The sequence below is a fragment of the Anoplopoma fimbria genome, chromosome 20, assembly GCF_027596085.1.
Source record: "Anoplopoma fimbria isolate UVic2021 breed Golden Eagle Sablefish chromosome 20, Afim_UVic_2022, whole genome shotgun sequence".
NCBI classification, from domain to species: domain Eukaryota; kingdom Metazoa; phylum Chordata; class Actinopteri; order Perciformes; family Anoplopomatidae; genus Anoplopoma; species Anoplopoma fimbria.
Window position 1 is genome coordinate 22866473 of NC_072468.1, and position 16529 is coordinate 22883001.

The 16529-nt window shown below is 39.4% G+C and overlaps 1 protein-coding gene across 2 annotated transcripts in view; it reads left to right on the forward strand.

Annotated features, from left to right (window-relative positions):
• The window catches only part of ntrk1 (neurotrophic tyrosine kinase, receptor, type 1), a 44869-nt gene that overhangs the window by 23933 nt on the left and 4407 nt on the right, over nucleotides 1–16529 (forward strand). The window contains exons 6-17 of one of the 2 annotated variants that reach the window (XM_054621150.1): nucleotides 920–1074; nucleotides 1747–1892; nucleotides 2235–2373; nucleotides 4672–5004; nucleotides 6793–6810; nucleotides 6923–6981; nucleotides 7055–7178; nucleotides 9103–9258; nucleotides 9865–9995; nucleotides 11242–11414; nucleotides 15201–15441; nucleotides 16264–16422. In XM_054621150.1, the coding sequence (XP_054477125.1) occupies nucleotides 920–1074; nucleotides 1747–1892; nucleotides 2235–2373; nucleotides 4672–5004; nucleotides 6793–6810; nucleotides 6923–6981; nucleotides 7055–7178; nucleotides 9103–9258; nucleotides 9865–9995; nucleotides 11242–11414; nucleotides 15201–15441; nucleotides 16264–16422 (1834 nt within the window). The remainder of the gene's footprint in view (nucleotides 1–919; nucleotides 1075–1746; nucleotides 1893–2234; nucleotides 2374–4671; nucleotides 5005–6792; nucleotides 6811–6922; nucleotides 6982–7054; nucleotides 7179–9102; nucleotides 9259–9864; nucleotides 9996–11241; nucleotides 11415–15200; nucleotides 15442–16263; nucleotides 16423–16529) is intronic. The other variant, XM_054621151.1, reaches the window with a different exon arrangement.

The following is a 16529-nucleotide window of genomic DNA, read 5'->3' on the forward strand; positions in this document are numbered from 1 at the left end:
GTAGATCTCTTCTAAATTCACTAAAGTAAGCTTTAGATGATGCCTCATTTGCATGCTTTAACATAACATTTAGGAGTTCCATGATGATTGATTTTTTAACCCTGTTCAGCTGTAGAGCCTCCTCTTAACTTTTCTCTGTTACAAGCTGCAGATAGATTCTTCTCACCTTTAATGGCAGAGCAACAAGCTACCACACCTGTACAGCCATAGGGGAGTGTGACTGACTTGAACTTGAAAGGTCAGGTCTAATATCAAACCTGCATCTCCGTCTGACTGAAGTTACTGAACACAGTTTGGTAATCAACAAATCCTGCTGCGGTTTTTCAATTCGCCAAGGCCAACCCTGTTTTTTTAGTTCTTAAACAAGACAAACAGTGAGAACGAGGCTTTTGTTTCTCTCAGTTGAGTTGATTATGATGTGCACATATTTTTAAAGTACAAGATACTTAGGTATTGTAAAAGAAACAACTGCTGCCTTTTACAAAGTGTTTGACTTTTTTCAACAGTTACTGCTAACTCGCAGGGTTTTTGAAAGCTGAAGAAAAATTATAATCATAATGAAGAATTTAAAATAAGAGGGAACGAAAGGTTATTTTCTATCTACAGGTTAAATACTTCAAGGATTCATCAAAATTGCATATGTTTCATATAATATCAATTGTTAGTGGTTTTAAAAGGAGTCCGTATATGCTCGGTATCTATTAATACAATATAGTAAGCCAATACTGTTATGGTTATACATAAAGAGAGCATGTCTGGGATAAATAAATAAAGTCATTCACCTCTTGATCTTTTTCATGTTTTACGGTTGAAGTTCTTGTCTTCATTGTGCGATTTTGACAGGAAAATCGAATCAGAATTAAATAGGAATAGAATTTCTAGCCAGCAGAGATGATTTTCCCTCTGTTTTTTTCCTCAGGGTTCTGAGGGACAACCCTCTCGTCTGCTCCTGTGACCTCCACTGGCTCCAGCAGTGGCAGCAGAATGACCGCGGTGACGTGGACAACCAAATGTTGTCTTGTTTCTCCGATGATCAAGAAGAACCGCTCAACTCTTTGGTACTAGATAACTGCAGTGAGTGATACCTGTGCTTCATTTTTGCACTGTATTGTGATGTTATATAATGTTATCATTAATAATGCATGTTAACAGTAAGTATGCAAAATGTTAAAACCAGAAATCAAGTCTCAAAAATATTTGGATGTTCATATATTCTGGATTTTTTATGAGATTTCAATTTCAATGATTTTAAGAATTTTTTATTATCAAAATTGTGTTGTTCTTTTTGTAGAAAAACATATCAGACACAGTTTTATTCTGTATTTTTATACATCCTAAAACATATCTGATGGGGATTTTTAGCTATATTTCATTGTAAAGTTCATGAAAGTTATTAATCTTCATAAGTCTCCCTCTCATGTGTTGTCATGTGGAATATTTGAAAACAATGCAGCTTCATACAAATTGGCTTTAAAAGATAAAAAACAATAACCATGTATGGCTCCACTTCTGCATATCAATGCCTTCAACAAGCAGGTGCAGTGAAATGCAGGAAAGAAATTGGTTTCACCAGCATTGTCGTTTTAATAGAGCGGGAACATCTTGTTGCCAGGAAACATATGAGAGAGTTTTTGGCCCTGCAGTGTCGTTTCTCTGAACTGCTAAAAGAAAGAATAAATAAAATAAAAAGAAGCTTGGCTGTCGTTAGCGACCCGTGCTCATTGCTGTCTCCTCTGCTGCTCTCAGGTCTGCCTCAGGTGACCATTGTCTCCTTCAAAGATCCAAAGATTCAAGAAGGAGGCAACCTGACATTTGCTTGTCAAGTGACAGGAAGTCCGACTCCCACTGTGAGATGGCGAACTGATGAGCTCCAATCCAACTTCTTAACCCAGGTAGTAAAGTATTTTCAGTACACGTACACAGATATTAACAAAGTATAATTTGCTTGCTGTATTTGTCTGAGGCCACGTGTCTTCGTGTAGATTTTCTAAAAGTTATTATTTTATTTAATTTCACACTTTTCTCACTGTGCTGTAAAGCACTTTAGACAAATTGTAGATAACAGCCGTTTAAATAAAGTTCCGTTGGGTTCTTTCATCTATTGATCTACAGTATAGTAAATTGGATCCCATTTCAGCCCTCTAACCTGCATCCCTCTAAGTGATCTATATGTAGTTGTGACCGGGCTGCATTAACCTCCTCTGCTCTTTGTCTGCACTGTTGACTGCTGACAGGACAGAATCTGGGGCTCCACATTAGAGCTGGTCCTTTTCCTCACCAACGTCTCATCCAGCGACAACCTGCACAACCTAACCTGTGAGGCCGAGAACCAAGCTGGGCCCAGGGAGGAGGTGGTGCAATTGGACATCGAGTGTAAGTGCCTGCAAAATAATAAAAAAAACACACTCCTGAGAGCTCACAGGCTCAAGGCAAGTCGTCGGGGCTTAATGGAGGTGAGGGCGAGAGCACACTGGGGCCGTTTTTCTAGTGCAGGCAGGGTGGACCGCCGGAGAAAAGAAAAATGCACTGTACTGATTTCTTCTAAATGCCCCACTCCACAAATACGAGCATGCACCCGCCACGCTTCTAATGGAGCTCTTTGTCATCTGCCACTCACTCTGACGACTGGCGAAAAGTGTTAAAATAATATGAGTGAAGTGTTGCAGGTATGGCTAGTCATTTAATGCAAGGATACAATGAGAGGACAAAAAGAGAGAGTGAGCTTACCTCTCCTTGCTCTTGAAAGAACTCCTCCACCTCTCACACAGTGCACTTCTAAACTACAGTTGCAGCTTGACCCAGGAGGTTTACTGTTGTTTTTGTCTTTCGGATGCATTAGCGCATCCGCGAGTCGAGGAACACTGAGGAATGACAGCACCCAGCGGTCCCACAGAAAACACAGTCGGATGCATTAGCGATACATTACTGAGAAGAAATACTGCCCAAACAATATCGTATATCACCAACTCTGTGACACTCATTAGAAAATAAAGCCAAAAAGAGCGGGGGCGCCAATCAGCTGAGGCCAAATGCACGAGCATCGAGGGACAGATAATGAACGTCAGGAAAATGGGGCTGATAACCTGGCGCTGAGATCTGATTTGAGCCTGTGCTAATGGACTTTTCCCCTCCTACTCCGGAAAACCGCTTCATCCGCAGTGATTGGCAGTCTGTAAATGCGTTAGTGCGGCTAATCTATCAACATCAGCCCCCCTGGTGGACGGACACTCGTTAACCGCCAGCCCTTTAATTACTCTTAATTACCTCCCTGAACAGTGGGTGTTTACTGCTGAGTGGCTCTCTGTGCCATTGATTCATGGCGCTCGTGTGGCTTTCCTTTCATAAAAGAGCATGTGTTGTTGTTTTTTTTGCAATGTCATTTAAAGCTAAAAGGTGGATTCAAAGCACAAGTTTTATTAATATTCACCATCAAGAAAAAGTTGATATTTTGTATGCAAAAGGTTCAGGTTAACTGTGAATCATTTTGTGTATTTATTGAAAATGTTCATTGTCTAATATTCTTCTGTGAGAGCTGGCAAACATAATTCTAGCACTTCTTTTATCCCCTGCAGTTAAATATCTCATTATATCTATGATAAGTTAAATGTAAATCACGCTGCTAATTTCCACCCAGTGCAACGGACTTCTACGAGCTCTGGAGAAAAGACCTCAGTATCCCCTTAGCACAGCACTTTCTGAGGCTGGGTCATGGGTTAAGAGCAGCAGACTTGTAAGCGCACTATGAGGGGGGTCTCTGCACTTGAGAGTCGTGTTTCGATCCAGACGAGGCCATTTCCTGTAACCTCACGTCCTGCAGAGCTTCCAGGTAGCTTTTGTGGTCGGGGGGTGGGGGGCGGGGGGTCATGACGACGACCAGGATCCATTATTCATAGCAGGTCAGCACAGGTTTGATGTTCAGATGGAGAACATTGATTCATGGAAACTCAGAGAGGAACCTATAGGACGCTTCGCCAACCGTCGACCCTTTATGTTGCACATGATGAAGGTGCACATTCTACATTATGCATTTAAATGAGCATCTCCGTGATCATTATATGATTTATGAGCAATGACCCATGCAAAGTACTTTATTATGATTATTACTATTATTATTATTATTCGTGGCAGTAGTAGTAGTAGTACTATTCATCCATGATTTGCTACTTTGTACCTCCATTTAACTACATTTCAGAGGCAAACATGGTACTTTTTACTTAAATTATCAATTAATCTGCAGATTATTTTCTCAATAAATTGATCAATCATTTGGTTTTTGAAATCTCAATATATAGTGGGAGAAATAATTCTCATGACAATTTCCTCAAGCCCAACGTGACTTCATTAAGACTGTAGACTAAATCTACAGTGATATAAAAGCAGCAAACCGACACACATTATGCTAAACTACGCTAAACTGGCTGCTGGCTGTATAGCTTCATATTCCCCATACAGACATGAGTGTGGTATTAAGTATCATCTAACTCCAGGTAAGAAAGCTAATAACCGTATTTCCCAACACGTCCAACCATTCCTTTAAGTCTTCACTTTCCTAGTTGACATTCCAAATAAGAAACACAAAGTCAGGAGCAAAGGAAACACTTTCTCTTTCCAAATCTCCTACTTCTCTTCTCTCGCTGCCCCTGAACTCTCAAATCCGTCATCTCCCAACAGTTCCAGTCAGAATCATCTACCTGAAGGACGCCGTGCAGCAGCACCACTGGTGTTTCCCCTTCGTTGTGGACGGCAACCCTGAACCAACCATCACCTGGCGCTACAATGGCAAAGAGCTCAACGAGAGCGCCTACAGATACACCCAGCTCATCCCCGACTCGGGTGACGGATCGGTGAAACACGGATGTCTCTTCCTCAACAAGCCCACCCACATCAACAACGGCCGCTACACTCTGATCGTGCAGAACAAACTGGGAAGAGATGAGGCCACGGCCAACGGGATGTTTATGGACAACCCGTTCGACCCACAGGATCCAGAGGGGATATTTCCAGGTGAGTTTCCTGAAACTGTTTTTGGAGCTGCAGAAGGTTTTTTATTATTCCGAGCAGCATCCCATAATGAGCCATTAGGGAGGCTAAAAGAGGGATCTATCTGAATATCTTATTCAACACGGCTTGCTCCAGTATTGAAACACTCATTAATCTGCAACATCTTTCAACAAGGTCCTCAAAATAGTCTTTACAAAGCAATGAATGAGAAATAAATCAGAAACATTCCTGAAAAAGTCTGCATTGAGGACTATAAAGTAGATATTTATAAGTTTATGAAACATTATTTAAGTATTAGCTCTTAGTGGTCTGGGAATAAACATACTTATTTCACGAGTCATTCCTGATTAACATTAGTTTTTCTATTTACCCCTAAAGTAAAGTATATAAATAAAAATAAATGAATATTCATCACACCAAATGTCATATTCTGCCTTAAAGATCAATTGTATAGATAAGTGTATGGGCTAGTTATTTAGTAGAATAGATTTATTTAAATACCTCTGTACATTTCTAGATGTAACTATGGAGTTATGGTACCGCAATAAAACCAAACACAAACAGCCATAGATACTAATTAACTGGAACCAAAAAGGTCCCAAAAGCTAATCAACTCCCAGTGCCTCCTCTATAAGTAACGCACAGACATATTGATCCTCTCATCCAACGCTCTGCAATGAAGCAAACAAGTATTTCTAAATATGTCACCTCATCTTGCATTGACTCTTAAAAGCATTTAAATTATTGTACATTTGCACAGAGTCACTATTAATCCTTCCCCTGTTTGAAAGTTTCCCCTGTGGCATCAAAGTTTCTTTGAGAGACATTAGCATAATGTTTTACAGATAAATGGGGACCTGAAAGGTTGATGTACTGACCATAGTTACAGCAGCCAAGTCACATAAATCAAAAGAACAATGAGGCGGATAGAAAGAAACACAATTATAAAGCCAAATGAATACATTGTGCCTTATATAAACTGAAATAAACACAGAGCTACTAGTAGAATTGAGTTAAGGAGAGTCACTCCAGGGGATTAGGGTAAAAAAAAAAAAAAAAAGGTTTCTGTAATGTATGTTTAAATATGCAAATGAGGAATTATTTTATCATGTATCATTTTGTTGACGAATTAGAGTCAAAGGTTTTTACTGCGGTAATATATGATATCTAGTTACTGTATATCGCTCCTTGAAACATAAAATACTGTGAACAGCCATTCAAAATAAAAATTTAATAATTGACATGTTTTAAAAAAATAAAATGTTGTATAAATCAGGCTATCAATTTTATATGAACAAACCCCTTTGTTTGAACATTCAAAATAAACATAGGAATGAAACTGGAAAGTTTGGTGTATATTAGTGCTACTGAAGTGTAGATTTCTGTCTCAGAGTCTGAGAAAAAACCAAGAAAATGGCCTTTAAAGATATGTTTTGTTAAATTACATACATTTTGAACACATTAAAGGGGAATAGCGTAAACAAAACTAAAGATATCACCATTAAACTTCCCCAGTTGATTATTTACATTAATTAATTAATTAATGATTATTCTTGTTTTTTTCCAAAATGTTATCTTTAAACATGCAAATGAGGTAATATCTTTTGCTAACTTTTGGTGAATTTTGGAGAATTCTACAGAAGAAAATAAATGCCCAACTAAATTTCTGATACTTTGTTTGATAAGTCCCTAAGTTTTTTTTGTGCACCCTTTAATATCACTGTTTGTTTCTTTGGTTCTCTTTAATGTGTGTCCATAACTGTGTTTGTGTTCTTGCTTCCCTCATGCCAGTCCCTGATCCGAACCCAAGTAAGTCTTGGATTTACATTTTTACTTTTCCTAAAAATCCCAGCATGTCTCCTCAACGCTGCATAGACCTGATGAGAAGTCTGTCTAAACAAATCTTCTTCCTGCCCCTCAGCTCCTACAAACAAATCAATCATGAACATCACAGAGAACCCGGAGAGTCGAATGTTTGTGGTACGTCTGTGTGTCGACATTCACAATACAAATATGTCACAATGATCAGTTATTAGACTATCAGTGATGTTAGAATCTGTCTTTGTTTGAACAGGTGTCTGTGGCTGTGGGTCTTGCTCTGTTTGCCTGCACTTTCCTCCTCATCATGGTTCTGGTTATAAACAAGTGTGGCCAGAATTCCAAGTTTGGTATTCACCGTAAGTTGAAACACATTATTTAATTCAAGGCACTCATAATTTAGCCGCTAGTTGATGAAAGGAATAGTTTGGCATAATTAAAATGCTTATTCTCATCTCATTCAAGGAAGCAAATGTTTCCCAAAATGTTTAACTATTCCTTTAAGAAATTGTGTGGACAGGTGGACTTTAACATCGTTATCGGATTATTTTACCATAGATAACTATGGAGCTGTAGACGGTAAAACATCCGCCCACCAGCACCCCAAATGCTCACTAATAAACAAGTTACATCAGAAATATTTAGTTAAGAGTTACTTGCTGTAACTATATTTAAAATGTTCTTTTGTTTTTTTTAACTTTGTATGGAGCCAGGCTAGAAGTTTCCCCCTACTTCAAGTTTTTGTGCTAAGCTAAGCAAATCAACCCCCCAGTTCTAGCTCCTCCCATCATTAACGCACAGACATTAGAGTGCAATGCTAAATCGAGGACTCTTTTTTTATGATGGAACAAATCCTTAGCAAGTCAAACTGCATCGGGAACCACGGAGAGTTCCACCAGTGGCATCAAGACTTCTTTCCAACAACCGGTTTGGAGTAAAGATATCATTGCAGTAGATATCCCTTATGTAGCTCCCTGTTACTTTGCCACGCTGTACTACCGTAATAAAGGGAATCAAGACGAGTAGTAAGTCTGGACCCAAATATTGAACTATTTGTTTGTTGGGTTATTTGCTTTTTAATTTTGGGATTCAGATATCAACCCTTTGGGAATACAAACATGCATAAAACGAACCACACCTTTTGGAAAATGCGTTTCTTTTCATAACAAAGACGAATACAAATAACAATACTGTAGAATAACAGATTCCTTAAAATGTAATGACTTTAATTAAACCGAAAGACAGGTGTTGCGAGATTGTGCCGTTCATCTCAGCCGAGAACATAGAAATGTCTGGCTGAGTCCTTCCCCAGTGATGTCATTGCTTGTTTCTGAGCGTTCTCAGATGCGATCGTATTCTGGAGGGCCTTACCGAGTAGGTGGTATTGTCTCAGCCCAGAACCCCGAACTGAAATGAGGCCATAATCAAAACGTTCTGCCAAATTATTGTTTCAAATCGCAGATGGTTCTGTCAGGCTCTCAGAAGGTAATGCGCAGCAGAGACTGACATAGGATTTCCACTGAGCTGTAACTTTGCCCACAGGCAGCCGCTGTGTCGGCCGGGCTAAAGTGCCTTAATTACTGCATGAGAATGGCGGCAGAAACCTCCCTTGGCCACTGCCACGTGGTGAGGGCCATTAAAGAAGATGGATGGACGGATGGATGGATGGATGGATGGATGGATGGATGGAGGAACAGCTAGACGTGATATAGCTCCACTCGGACCCCACCATCCCCCCAACACACACACACAAACGTACACACATACGTACACACATCCACCCTTCTCACTCTCAAAGTGCCTAAGTGGGCCTGATTGCCTAAGTGGACCCTGCTCCCTCTTTCCTTTCCTCCATCGCTTCTGTGCTCTCTCTTTGTTGTTCCATTTTCTACCGTGTTGGACTCTAGGGGTTCTGTGGTTTGCCTTTCTGAGTGGGGTTTTACAATTTGGGCCCCACTTGTTTGGCTTTTAATACACACTGTAGTCGGGGGTTGCTAGCCATTCAGGCTTCCTTCCCCCTTTTTTCTTTTTTGTTCAATGTCTCCTGATTGCTGCATGGTTGATGATGGTGATTATTAGAGCTTGTCATCATCTGTCACCATGGCACCAACAAACGCGCAAACGGCCGAGCTGGTGGCGGAAATTGGTGATTCGTCGATTGGGGGAAAAAATGAGTTCTGAATTCTCTTCTGATGGTCGATGCAATCACAAGTAGTTGAAAGCTGATTAGGTGTTACGCATCGCTCAATTCCGCTTGTTTGCATCCTTTCCCCGTGTCATTAGGGTCATCAGTTTTGGGAACTGAGGATGAACTGGCTGTTTCGCTTCGTTTCATGAACTTCGGAACCAGCCCGCCTTCCTCAGATGAAGACTCTGGTTTATCCAGCTTCGTAGAGAATCCTCAATACTTCTGCGGCATCATCAAGGAGAAAGACATGTGTGAGTGTTTCTGCTGAACTTCTTTCCACTCTGATGATGTTTGATGGTTTGTTACTAAATCCATACCAATGCTTATTCCCCAAATACGATGACATTTCAGTGTTGTTGTTATTTATGACACTTACTGACATCTGCTGGATAATTACTTACAGCTACACGCCCTTGCAAAACTATTCTCTTTAAATATTCGCATGACACTTTAATAACATAAGTGTTTGAACATACTCTCAATTTGTTTGTTCATTTATCCCATTTTATTTCAAATGTTCCGTTTTTTTAATTATGTCTTTTATTATTAAACTGTGTTTATCATAACGCCCCAATCATCAAGCCAAATTCCTTGTATGTGTAACGTACCTTGCCATGAACCATTTCGGATTCTGATTCAAACACTTTTAAACATCGTTTTTTTGGTCATTGTCCATCAAATTTTTTTTTTATGTCTGTAATAGTTGTTGTTTTTGTCCACTAATTAAAATAAACTCAAGAGGGGGTTGATAAGGGACAACAAAGTAAACTAAAGGGGTGAAATCTTTAGCCAGTTTGTTGCAAACAGAAAGTCATTCCACCCACATTTTTAAAACTTTTCCATATTTTAATGTTTAGGTGTCCAGCATATTAAACGGCAGGACATTGTGTTGAAGTGGGAGCTGGGTGAAGGAGCGTTTGGAAAAGTCTACCTGGCAGATTGTGCCAACCTCAGCCCCGACAGCGACAAGATGCTGGTCGCCATCAAGGTGAGTGAATGTACATCATTCTTCACTATGTCAACAGAACTTTAACTATTACAGCTGAGGACCCAAACATTGGAGAAACACTCTTTACAATGAAAGAAGCCAGAAGCACTAGATAAAAAAAAGTAGCTAAATAGCAAAGAAAGTCTGCAACACAGACAGTTTGTCCCTTCAGGCCTCCTTCCAAGGCCACTCCCCACAAAAGATTATCATTATGAACGTAAACAAGGAACATGGTGTTCTTAGTTGCCACAGCTGTCAAGCTAGCAGCATGTGGAAGACCCTGGTGACGTGAAATAAGGATGACCCTTATTACAGCCCTGTGATGGCCAAAGATACTGGATTTTTTCCTTTTTTGTCAAAGAATTAGATTTACTAATGTATTTACTACTAAAGCAGTCCATAGGTTCCCCAGCAATACACCCACCAAGTAAGAAGTAGATTGGATGAGCACTTCTTGAGATATGCAAAGAACACACAGACAGAGATTTGTGCTTTAAAGTTAGATTGATTGCTAACAGGCTTTAAACAAAAGCGGACTCTAAAATAAATTACCTACCCTAGCTTTAAACTGGTTTTATTCCCTCTTTTTTATAAAAAAAAATGCTATATTTAAGCAGCAACCAGTTATTTTTTGATCTATATGAACTGCAACACTCTCAGTACTTAAAACAAGTACAATTTTGGAGAGTCCAGTTGCGACCTTTGTTACATACCCCCATCTTTCTCCACTCTTTCCACTTAGATCTCCGATGTCCACTATCTAATAAAGGCAAAAATGAATTCTCAAAAAAACTTAAAGTACTCAGAAAATGCTTCTCGATACCACACCAACAATAAAGTTAAAGTAAATACCCTGCACTTACTCTTAAATCCTCAGTGCACTGAAATAACATCCTGCGGTTTCAGAGTGAGACGTCTTTGTGGAGGACAGTCAGGTGGTTTTATACACAGCTCATGTTACAACAGGTTAATGAAAACCACAGCGAATAAAAAAACAAGACGGTCAATCTTACTCTGCTCAAATGTATCTCCCCATTAATCTATGCTTTTATGGCAACACATCATCACTCATAAGGAGGGGCGTAGCAAGGAATTCTGGGCCCTGTGCTACACACCGATCCCCCAGCAGCTCTGTTAGCACTGTTGATAGCTTTTAATGCAGTCGATTTAAGATGCTTACTTTTTTATTTATAAGCCCAGTAACCAGCAACTTCATGTAAATGCAACCCCCCTTGTGTGGTCACAGACTCTAAAAGATGCCAACGAGTCCACCCGGCAGGACTTCCAGAGGGAGGCGGAGCTGCTGACGGTGCTCCAACACCAGCACATTGTGCGTTTCTACGGCGTCTGTACGGACGGAGAGCCTCTGGCCATGGTGTTTGAATACATGAGGCACGGAGACCTCAACAGATTTCTCAGGTAAGCAGACCGGCTCATGATGGCGAGGTCAAGTTCAGTTCAATTATATTTCTTTGAACCAATCACAATCGTGTTGGGCGGCGCTGAGCACAGGATGCAGCGACGGTGTCATGCAGGCTTGTGCATCCTGTGAGTCAAAACTACAAACTGTATTGCATGCTGAATGTGAGCCAGCAGCTCCATCATTAAGTTTATTCTTTCCACTAGTCCAGAAACAATTAATTGATCAATGAAGAAAGAATCCTTAACTTTTTATAAATTGCCAAAATGGGTATCTATGAGAACTTACAAGTCCTCTCTGATATTACACAAAATATCTTTGGATTTTAAACTATTGGTCTTGCAAAAAAAACAATACAAATATGTTTACTTGGGCTTCAGGATATGGACATTTCTTGCTATTTCATAACATGATTCATATACCTACCAATTCATCAGTTATTAAGGAATGAATCAGCATATTAGGCAAGGCAAGCTCATTTATATAGCACTTTTCAACAACAAGGTCATTTAAAGTATATTACTTAAGACATTAGGACACGATATTAAAGAAACAAGAAAATACTAAAAGACAACAAACTAAAAAAGAAAGATAAGAGTAATAATAATGATCCCAAATTTAACTGGAGGGATAATAAAGATAGCCGACAGTGGCAGCCCCTAAAAAGGCCAGTTAACTCATTGTCCTTTTGGGACCATGGATTTACATCTTTCTCCCTTCCTTCAACAACAGCTCTTAGTGTCTTTGAGCAAGGCGTTTAACCCCCAAATGTTAAAAGTCTGAATCTGTTCTCTGACACACCGATAAGTGACTCTGGTTATTTAAAGACACTGTGAGCTCCAGCGATACTTCACTATCAATCAATCCTGACGTGTGCTTAAAGGATAAACCCACTGAGATGACCTCGGTGGAGTGTGTGGGTCCAGTGGTCACTCAGCGTATCTGTGTATTCTGTGTGTTCAAGTACATATGTACATGGAAGTGGTTACTAATAGTTTGATGCTGCTGCTTTTCCTCCATCTCTTTAGGTCTCTAAAGTCCTATTTACTAGAGCTTTAGATGATATGTGGACCTCAAGATAGTCATTAGTTTAAATATCTTGTAAATTTGACATGTCTTTGTTGATACATTTCCCACTTTCTTTTGCTAAAGTGACTCAAACACATCTTAACATCAGATATGATTTACTTTTCCACCATAATTCCTCCTCCTTTTTTTCTTCACTTACAGTTTAAATCACCTGTCTGTCACAGAAAACGGAGGCTGCAGTGAATTGTATAGAAAGAAATGAGAATAATCTTGTCGCATCCCATGCACATCTCTCGTTTGGTGCAAATGTGATTCACAACATGTCAAGGCGCTTGTGGCAAATATACAATTTACAAGATGTCCTCCCTTGATAGTGGCAGATAGTGAATTGCAGGATTTCATTTGAATGCTGATGGACGCAGTAAATAATCAGATCCGGCACTTATAGAAATAGACTAGGCGTGATGACAAGTAGAGCTTCATAGCAACACTTGAGTTGTTTTGTAACGTGGTGACGGACAGGTTTTGAAACGTTTCAATCTCATCGACACACTAAGTTTAGGAACCTCTGGAGGGAGCTGAAGGAGTCTGAGGACTGAGAACATATTGACCTATTAGAGCTCTCTTGGCACCTGGGAAACCATCTGACAAAACTGTTAGAGCAGACGCAGTTGATGCTGTCTGCCAGGTGTCCTCCACAGGAGACAGATTGGGAATGAAACACACACACACACACACAAGCATGCACACAGACTTTGCCTGAGATATATGTTCACCAATGGATGGAAATCGCATTTCCAGCAGACAGAATGGGTGAAACGACTGAGGGCCCCCACAATGCAGCTGCTTTCCCACCCTGCCACCTGCCTTTTAAACTAATAGTGATTGTATAGACAACTTCCTTTGTAAGGAGGGGACAAAGTGGAGAGGAGAGATATTAGGATGGATGGAGACACATCATCTGTGATTTGCTCATTTAGGCTGGAGTTGGACGTGAGAGTGGGTGTTTATGATCCACGAGAACAACCCAGAGTCAATGTGCTCCACATCTCCGAATTGCATTATTGCAAATCGATTGTAGGCGTATTACAAGCCTTATGTTTTCTATTAAGCGCCACTGTTAAACGGCTTTATTATGGCGTGGTCAAGCCGGCCGCGTCTGTAAGGCTCTCATGAGCTCGTGTATGTCAGAAATGTTTCAATCTGCAGATTGAACGCTGGGGTCATTGTCCTTCAGGTCACTCCATGTTGATGCCATAGTTACCAACATACTGGGAGCCCAATCCCAGCATTTGATTAATGTGAACAGCCAATAGAGGCAGAGAGAAGAATAGCAGAGGCCAGCATGTCCTGTTCTTTACAAATGGAAATATGTGTGTTCGTAACGTCCCCTTTACAGTGTGCAGCAGACGGGAGTTCAGCTCCAGTGCAGGAAGGAACACCAATAAGGGAAATATTTTGGCATCTACCAATCAAACATTTATAACATTTCTTGAAATTGGCATAAAAATCGAACCACTATAAAAACATATCTTACCTCCAAAATGTTTTTTTTAAAAAGCAAAGAAACTCCAAAAATTACTAATAGTACATTATATACAAGCTGAGTCCTCATTACAAAGGGCACACTCAATTGGTTTCGAGAATTTTCAAGATTTTAGAATCTTTTTTCGACTGTTTCATTAGGTACAATTAGGTTTAACATGTAATTAAAAAGACGACACTGCTAAGATATATAGTTGGGGTTTTTTCAGTGACAAATATGCCTTTAGCCAATTCAGCTATAGAAAAAAGACCAAAAAAAAGATATTGGTAATGTTATATTTGTAGTCTCGCTGAAAAATTGAGTGATTAACTTTTATAATCTAATGCTATTGGTGTTTGACAAGATAATTCTTATGGCAGTTAAGTGGTGGGAATAAAACTGTCAGGATGCAACTGGTGGAAATTAAGTACATTTACTCAAGTGCTGTACAATTTTGAGGTTCTTTGAGGTACTTTACTTTGAGTATTTCAATTCCAGGCTACTTTATACTACTCCACTAAATTTCAGAGCAAGATATTGTACTTTATACCTTATCATTTTTACCTGACAACTGATACATTTGAGATTATGATTCCACATTAAAAACATAACAAAGGAAAACTTAAAAAATAATATTATATTGTTATAGATTAAACTAGTGGTTTGTAAGATCCTTATCAGTTGCAATAAAAAAACGTCTAATTTGAGCCTCTTGTCATGTTTCAAATATCTGAGTTGTTATCAGTTCCAACAAAGAGACTTCTCAGATTTTTTCATTTACATAACAAAGAGGTCAAATTACCCATCATTTTACAAAAAGTCAAGATTGTAAAATAATAACATGATGGGGCCCGACCCCGAGGTCTGAATACTTCAAACATGCTCCATATCTACCAGCTTCAAAGTAAAACGCTGCTTATATATTCATCTTTCAGAGATTATCTAATAATGTCATAATCATTTATGACTCAATGGGGCCCTTTTTCTGCAGATTATGTACTTTACTTTGTGACTTTAAGGACATTTTGCTGATAATGCTTGTGTACGTTTACGTCGGTAGGATTGTGAATACAGGACTCTTAATTTGTAGATTTTGACATTGTCGTATTTACTTTCACTTAAGTAAAGGATCTAAATAAACCTCCATTTAAATATCTGGAATAAAATCAGATGCAGAATCAAGCAGCTTTGATCCACAATCACTCACATGTTCCTGGTGTGTTTCCTGTAGAGCTCACGGCCCCGACGCTCGTATCCTGGAGGAGACGAAGATGCCCCCGCTGGGTCAGCTGACTCTGCCTCAGATGCTGCACATCGCCGCCCAGATCGCCTCAGGCATGGTCTACCTGGCATCGCTGCACTTTGTGCACCGCGACCTGGCAACCCGCAACTGTCTGGTGGGGGAGGGCCTGGTGGTCAAAATCGGAGACTTTGGCATGTCCCGAGACATCTACAGCACGGATTACTATCGGGTAAGTGGCTAAGAAAAAGATAAAAGACAAGACTGTTATGTTTTATGCTGTTTATCTTTAAGTGTTGGTTCAGCCAAAGTATAAAAAAAGTTCCCCTGAGCTATTGCAGATGTTAAAGAACTGGATGTCCAGATTGTCTGCTTTATTTATATATAGTTTAAGGCTGAATAAGAATATATGGAAGCCCATTTACGGCACTGTGGTGAAAAAAAAACCTGTGAGTCATTGTAATTAGAAACTATCCCAAAACACTGAGTTAACATCTCAAAATAATGACTGACTAACTCAAAATTATGCAAAAACTTTTTCAAAATTTTACAAAGCATCTTAAAATAATGACGCATCGCAAATAAATGCTTAGTAGGAGATACTCAGTCAAAATATCTAAAAAGTATCTCAAAATTTAGACACAATTTCTCAATATTATGAGATACTACTATTATATTGTTCGAGATACTAAGCCATAATATTGAGAGTTTCTCATTATTTTGAGATGCTAACTTATTATTTTGAGATGCAAAATCATTTTCTTGGAATTCTGAGTCAACATTTTTGCGATACGTACTAATTATTTTAAAACATTAAATCATTATTTTAGACATACAAAGTTCTTTTGTGAGATATGAACTCATTACTTTGAGATAGTTTCTCATTATAATGACTTAAAAGAAACTTTTTTTCTCATCACAGTGGCGTCAATGGGCTTCCATAGAAATAAGAAATTGCTTAATTTAATCAACAAAGTAAAGTGGTTAAATGTTGAGACTTCCATGATGCAATAACAATGAAACATCACATACATCGCCTCGTCTTCCTCCTCAGGTGGGCGGACGTACGATGCTGCCGATCCGCTGGATGCCCCCGGAGAGCATCATGTACAGGAAGTTCACCACGGAGAGCGACATCTGGAGCTTCGGCGTGGTCCTCTGGGAGATCTTCACCTACGGCAAACAGCCCTGGTACCAGCTGTCCAACAGTGAGGTGGGTTGGAACGGAACGTTTATCACCAACTTTGATCTGCTTTCTTGTTGCCAGGAAACATTTTAATAGATCTTTTTATCACTAAAGGACAAACATGTCTCATTTAA